Below are 6,608 nucleotides of genomic sequence, written 5' to 3' on the forward strand. Positions count from 1 at the left end.
TTTGACACCTCACTCATGGGACTCAGTCAAAGTTGGTCACAATGTTAAGTCTGTGGGTAGTTAATTGCCCCCTGCGGGGGCAATTAACCACCCACCCCTCAGAAAAGTCACAGCATCCTGTTCCCGAAAATGGGCCGCACAGTTTAACACCTCACTCATGGTACTCGGTCAAAGTTGGTCTCAATGTTAATTCTGTGGGTGGTTAATTGCCCCCTGCGGGGGCAATTAACCACCCACCCCTTCGAACAGTCAGAGCACCCTACTCCCGAATAAGCCGCACGGTTTGACACCTCATTCATGGGTCTACGACGAACGGTGCGGGCCTCAGTCAAAGTTGTTGTCAGTGTTAAGTCTGTAGGTGGTTAATTGCCCCCTGCGGGGGCAATTAACCACCCACCCCTTTCAACAGTGAGAGTACCCTACTCCCGAATGAGCCGCACGGTTTGACACCTCATTCATGGGTCTACGACGAACGGTGCAAGACTCAGTCAAAGTTGTTCTCAGTGTTAAGTCTGTAGGTGGTTAATTACCCCCTGCGGGGGCAATTAACCACCCACCCCTTCGAACAGTCAAAGCACCCTACTCCCGAATAAGCCGCATGGGTAGACACCTGATTCATGGGTCTACGACGAACGGTGCGGCACTAGTAATTTTTTTAAATCCCCATTATAAGTCAATGGGCAAAGTCGCCAAAATCCCCATTCAAATTCTATGGGGCAACTTTGGGGACCTCTCTTGCCCCGGGGGTCGAACTTATCCCCCTGTGCCGGGTATCTTCTGACACAGGCTGCAAACCTCTTCAAATCTGGTAAGTTTGATGTCTCTACAAAATTCACTCTCTGCGCTATAATCCGTCAAAGTTGGTCTCAATGTTAAGTCAATGGGATTTTTGGGCCGGTTAATTGCCCCCTGCGGGGGCAATTAACCGCCCACCCCTTATAAAAGTCATAGCACCCCATTCCCGTATAGGCCGCACGATTTGACACCTCACCCATGGGTCTACGACAAACGGTGCGAGACTAGTTACGCGCCGAACTTTTGTACGGAAGAAGAATAATAATAACTAGAGAGGTACATTTCCTGAAGAAAATGTGAGTGGTGCTTGCCGTGGCGAAACTCTGGCCGTCCATATCTCTCTGACAATGGGATCTTGATAGCAACATGCTAATATAGCTAGCATCAAGCTAGCACCATGCTAATCAGCTAAACATCATGCTAATTACACTAGCATGATGCTAGGAACATTCTATACATGTTATTAGCGAAAAGTTAGCATAATGCTAGCGACATGCTAATAGCGTTAGCATCATGCTAGCGATGTGCTGATGAAATTAGCATACCGCTAGCAAGATGCTAATTTTGTTAGCATCATGCTAGCAAAATGCTAATCGCGTTAGCATCATGCTAACAGCATGCTAATGAGGGTGCTAGGGGGCGTGGCTTATGAGCATGATGATATATGCAAAAGAGTGTCTCTACGACAGTCGGTTCCACAGTTAAATCAATGTTAAGTGTGTGTGGTTAATTGCCCCCTGCGGGGGCAATTAACCACCCACCCCTTAGAAAAGTCACAGCACCCCGTTCCCGAAGATGGGCCGCACGGTTTGACACCTCACTCATGGGACTCAGTCAAAGTTGGTCTCAATGTTAAGTCTGTGGGTGGTTAATTGCCCCCTGCGGGGGCAATTAACCACCCACCCCTTCAAACAGTCAAAGGAGCCTACTCCCGAATAAGCCGCACGGTTTGACACCTCATTCATGGGTCTACGACAAACGGTGCAAGACTCAGTCAAAGTTGTTCTCAGTGTTAAGTCTGTGGGCGGTTAATTGCCCCCTGCGGGGGCAATTAACTACCCACCCCTCAGAAAAGTCACAGCACCCTGTTCCCGAAAATGGGCCGCACAGTTTGACACCTCACTCATGGTACTCGGTCAAAGTTGGTCTCAATGTTAAGTCTGTGGGTGGTTAATTGCCCCCTGCGGGGGCAATTAACCACCCACCCCTTCGAACAGTCAGAGCACCCTACTCCCGAATAAGCCGCACGGTTTGACACCTCATTTATGGGTCTACGACGAACGGTGCGGGACTCAGTCAAAGTTATTCTCAGTGTTAAGTCTGTGGGTGGTTAATTGCCCCCTGCGGGGGCAATTAACCACCCACCCCTTCCAACAGTCAGAGCACCCTACTCCCGAATAAGCCGCACGGGCTGACACCTCATTCATGGGTCTATGACGAACGGTGCGGCACTAGTAATTTTTTTTAATTCCCATTATAAGTCAAGGGGCAAAGTCGCCAAAATCCCCATTCAAATTCTATGGGGCAACTTTGGGGACCTCTCCTGCCCCGGGGGTCGAACTTATCCCCCTGTGCGGGGTATCTTCTGACACAGGCTGCAAACCTCTTCAAATCTGGTAAGTTTGATGTCTCTACAAAATTCACTCTCTGCGCTATAATCCGTCAAAGTTGGTCTCAATGTTAAGTCAATGGGATTTTTGGGGCGGTTAATTGCCCCCTGCGGGGGCAATTAACCGCCCACCCCTTATAAAAGTCATAGCACCCCATTCCCGTATAGGCCGCACGATTTGACACCTCACTCAGGGGTCTACGACAAACGGTGCGGGACTAGTTACGCGCCGAACTTTCATACGGAAGAAGAATAAAAATAACTAGAGAGGTACATTTCCTGAAGAAAATGTGAGTGGTGCTTGCCGTGGCGAAACTCTGACCCTCCATATCTCTACGACAATGGGATCTTGATAGCAACATGCTAATATAGCTAGCATCAAGCTAGCACCATGCTAATCAGCTAAACATCGTGCTAATTACACTAGCATGATGCTAGGAACATTCTATACATGTTATTAGCGAAAAGTTAGCATAATGCTAGCGACATGCTAATAGCGTTAGCATCATGCTAGCGATGTGCTGATGAAATTAGCATGAAGCTAGCAAGATGCTAATTTTGTTAGCATCATGCTAGCAAAATGCTAATCGCGTTAGCATCATGCTAACAGCATGCTAATAAAGGTGCTAGGGGGCGTGGCTTATGAGCATGATGATACATGCAAAAGAGTGTCTCTACGACAGTCGGTTCCACAGTTAAATTAATGTTAAGTTTGTGGGTGGTTAATTGCCCCCTGCGGGGGCAATTAACCACCCACCCCTTAAAAAGGTCACAGCACCCCGTTCCCGAAGATGGGCTGCACGGTTTGACACCTCACTCATGGGACTCGGTCAAAGTTGGTCTCAATGTTAAGTCTGTGGGTGGTTAATTGCCCCCAGCGGGGGCAATTAACCACCCACCCCTTCGAACAGTCAGAGCAGCCTAGTCCCGAATAAGCCGCACGGTTTGACACCTCATTCATGGGTCTACGACGAACGGTGCAAGACTCAGTCAAAGTTGTTCTCAGTGTTAAGTCTGTGGGCGGTTAATTGCCCCCTGCGGGGGCAATTAACCACCCACCCCTCAGAAAAGTCACAGCACCCCGTTCCCGAAGATGGGCCGCACGGTTTAACACCTCACTCATGGGACTTAAAGTTGGTCTCAATGTTAAGTCTGTAGGTGGTTAATTGCCCCCTGCGGGGGCAATTAACCACCCACCCCTTCCAACAGTCAGAGCACCCTACTCCCGAATAAGCCGCACGGTTTGACACCTCATTCATGGGTCTATGACGAACGGTGCGGCACTAGTAATTTTTTTTAACTCCCATTATAAGTCAATGGGCAAAGTTGCCAAAATCCCCATTCAAATTCTATGGGGCAACTTTGGGGACCCCTCTTGCCCCGGGGGTCGAACGTATCCCCTTGTGCGGGGTATCTTCTGACACAGGTTGCAAACCTCTTCAAATCTGGAAAAGTTTACGTTTCTACAAGATTCCCTCTCTGCGCTACAATCCGTCAAAGTTGGCCGTAATGTTAAGTCTATGGGATTTTTTGCCCGGTTAATTGCCCCCTGCGGGGGCAATTAACCGCCCACCCCTTAGAAAAGTCATAGCACCCCATTCCCGTATAGGCCGCTTGATTTGACACCTCACTCATGGGTCTACGACAAACGGTGCGGGACTAGTTACGCGCCGAACTTTCATACGGAAGAAGAAGAAGAAAAAGAATAAGAAAAAGAATAATAATAAGCCTGCAAGATAACAATAGTGATGCTTTGCAAGCACCACTAATAATAAAAATAATAAGCCTGCAAGATAACAATAGTGATGCTTTGCAAGCACCACTAATAAAGGGGAAAAAAGCATTTAGGCTCTGTTACACTAGTACTGTTACAGAAACACACCTAGTGACATCACAATGCTATTATTTAATATATATAATTAATCTAAATAAATGAGATGTCACTGATCAGGGAAGGAAGAATGTTGATTAGGAGGAAGACTGGATGAAACGTCTGCGTTAAAGAACAGGGAAGCTAAGGAGAGAGAGCTCTATAGGTGGTAATGCAACCTACAGAACTCCAACTAGATGCTGAATGGTCCTGGGAGGAAACATGTCGGGGAGAAAGAGCATGTGAAAGTAACGGATAGAGCAGACAAAATTCAAGACACAGATAAAGCCAGGGAAAGAATAGAGAAAATGTATTAGAGGTTTTAGGGAAGGGTGGTCTGGAAAATCGTCTTTAAGAGGCCGGGCAGATGAGGGAGAATGAGATGGACAGTTGGCGATAATGTACCCAATCTACTGGATTCTAAATGCCGCTAAACAAGAACGTAGATGAAGAAGGAAACGAGGAAATTATAGCACTGTGATATCATTAGGTAGTTTCCGTTATGGTACTTTGTATAAGAGTAATAAAATGTTTTTATTTTATTTACCTTTATTACTCAAGCTCATCAAGCTTTCTGTTGTATTCTATTAGCCTTAATAAAAAAAACATGTATGAATGATAGCAAAAATTTAACATTATTATTTTATTATATAAATTTACCCATTCAAGTATGACGTCATAAGAGAAGTTAGTGTCCGGTTAGTCAAAGAAACTTAACAGAAAAGGTTAACATGTAGCTTTCAGTTATTATCAAGTTTTTGCTAAAAATGTTATAGAAATAAAAATAAAACAAACTGAAGTAAACACAACTCATTAGGTACATAAGGTACTCTGGCACTCAGAAAATCATACACTTTTGGTCTGAAAGCTCGCCAGCTAACGCTAATTAAAACCTATCGAAAACATAATATTCCCTATTTATAAATGTTAAATACTACATCAAAGTAAATACTAGCGAATAAAAACCAGAGAGGCAGGAAAGAGTAACTCACCAGCTGTTGCCGGATCCACCGCAGCATCCTCAGGATTTTAGCTTAGCTTACTTCAGCTAGCTTAATAAGATGCGTTGCTAACGAATTAGCTCGCTCGCTAGCTAGCAAAAGTTAGCCAGCTCGCCTTTCCTTTCTCCGCCGAAATACTTCCGCAACATGTATGTTTTCCTCCTGCGCAAGGTGCTCACTCTGTACATCACGGCATGCACAGAGAAAGAAATGAAGTAGCGTTAAAAATAAAAATGTAAATAAAGTCTATTAGTCCTTCATGTCTGAGGTGAAGTGAAGCTGCTCTTCCTCCCACTGACTGAATGATGTTGAAACAACAAACCGCTCAGACACATACAGAATGGTTGCCAGATCGCTTAAAATAAACCACATAAGTTGCTTTCATAGTTGCCAGATTGATACATTTAGGTAATATATCAGAGTTTCTCAAAGTCTGGGTCCGGACCCATCCCACACCTCAAATTAGGAACGCAGTGATACTATGTAATAAAGTCAATGTTTCCTAATTTGAAATAAAAATTATTTTTATTTTTTATATTAGTTTATTGTTATACTCACCAATAAACTATTAGTTTTTTCTACTCTATGTGGAAATCGTTACAGTGACCTCAGCCCGAGATTAAGGATAAACTTAATAGTTTCCCTGTTTGACATTGTTGTCATGGCAACATTGATAGCAGCAAGCATTTGGTCTTTAACTTCACCGAGTTTAATTGTTAGCTAACAGGCACCTCAAAATTAGTGAGTTCTAATTCATTTAGATATAAATATAAATTAAATATGATTTATATAGTGCTTTTAACAATGATACTTGTTGCAAAACAGCTTTTACAGTATCAATAAAAAAAATTGTCAAATGAGTATGAAATATGTAAGAAAATATGTATTAAAAAAATGATCAGATTGTCCCTGATGACCCAGACAAGGGGGATGGTGGCAAGAAAAAACTCTCGATATGACAATAGGAAGAGGAACCAGACTTAACAGGGACCCCATCATCATTTAAGTAATAATAGATAGCAGTGATTTATCAGCAGTCATACTGTGTGTTAGGAGGCTGGAAGTTCAGTATAGTCTTTTATCATTGGACATTACATCCCCTGTGGGTTACTATATTTGCACTAAATATGCTGTTGTATCAATCTAGCAGCAACACATTTTTTGTGTGACATTCACATGTTGAATCATTTGGTATTTTAAATGAAATCGAAAATCCTAATTTTTCAGAACTGATCTTTAACTGGTTTGCGAACCACTGTACTATATCATTCATCTGTGTGATCAGGTGAAGTTACACTTATCACTATAAAGCTGAATTATTCCCACTATAAGT

The 6,608-nt window shown here is 43.8% G+C and overlaps 1 protein-coding gene across 5 annotated transcripts in view; it reads right to left on the reverse strand.

The window, feature by feature from the left end:
- atp11b (ATPase phospholipid transporting 11B (putative)) overlaps positions 1-5,584 on the reverse strand; it is a 64,456-nt gene extending 58,872 nt beyond the window's left edge. For all 5 annotated transcript variants that reach the window (XM_053513400.1, XM_053513404.1, XM_053513403.1 and 2 more), the window contains exon 1: positions 5,267-5,584. In XM_053513400.1, coding sequence (XP_053369375.1) covers positions 5,267-5,293 — 27 coding nt within the window. In that variant the 5' untranslated portion in view covers positions 5,294-5,584. The remainder of the gene's footprint in view (positions 1-5,266) is intronic.
- Between the last annotated feature and the right edge of the window lie 1,024 nt (positions 5,585-6,608).

The sequence above is a fragment of the Clarias gariepinus genome, chromosome 15 (genome assembly GCF_024256425.1).
Source record: "Clarias gariepinus isolate MV-2021 ecotype Netherlands chromosome 15, CGAR_prim_01v2, whole genome shotgun sequence".
Taxonomy (NCBI): domain Eukaryota; kingdom Metazoa; phylum Chordata; class Actinopteri; order Siluriformes; family Clariidae; genus Clarias; species Clarias gariepinus.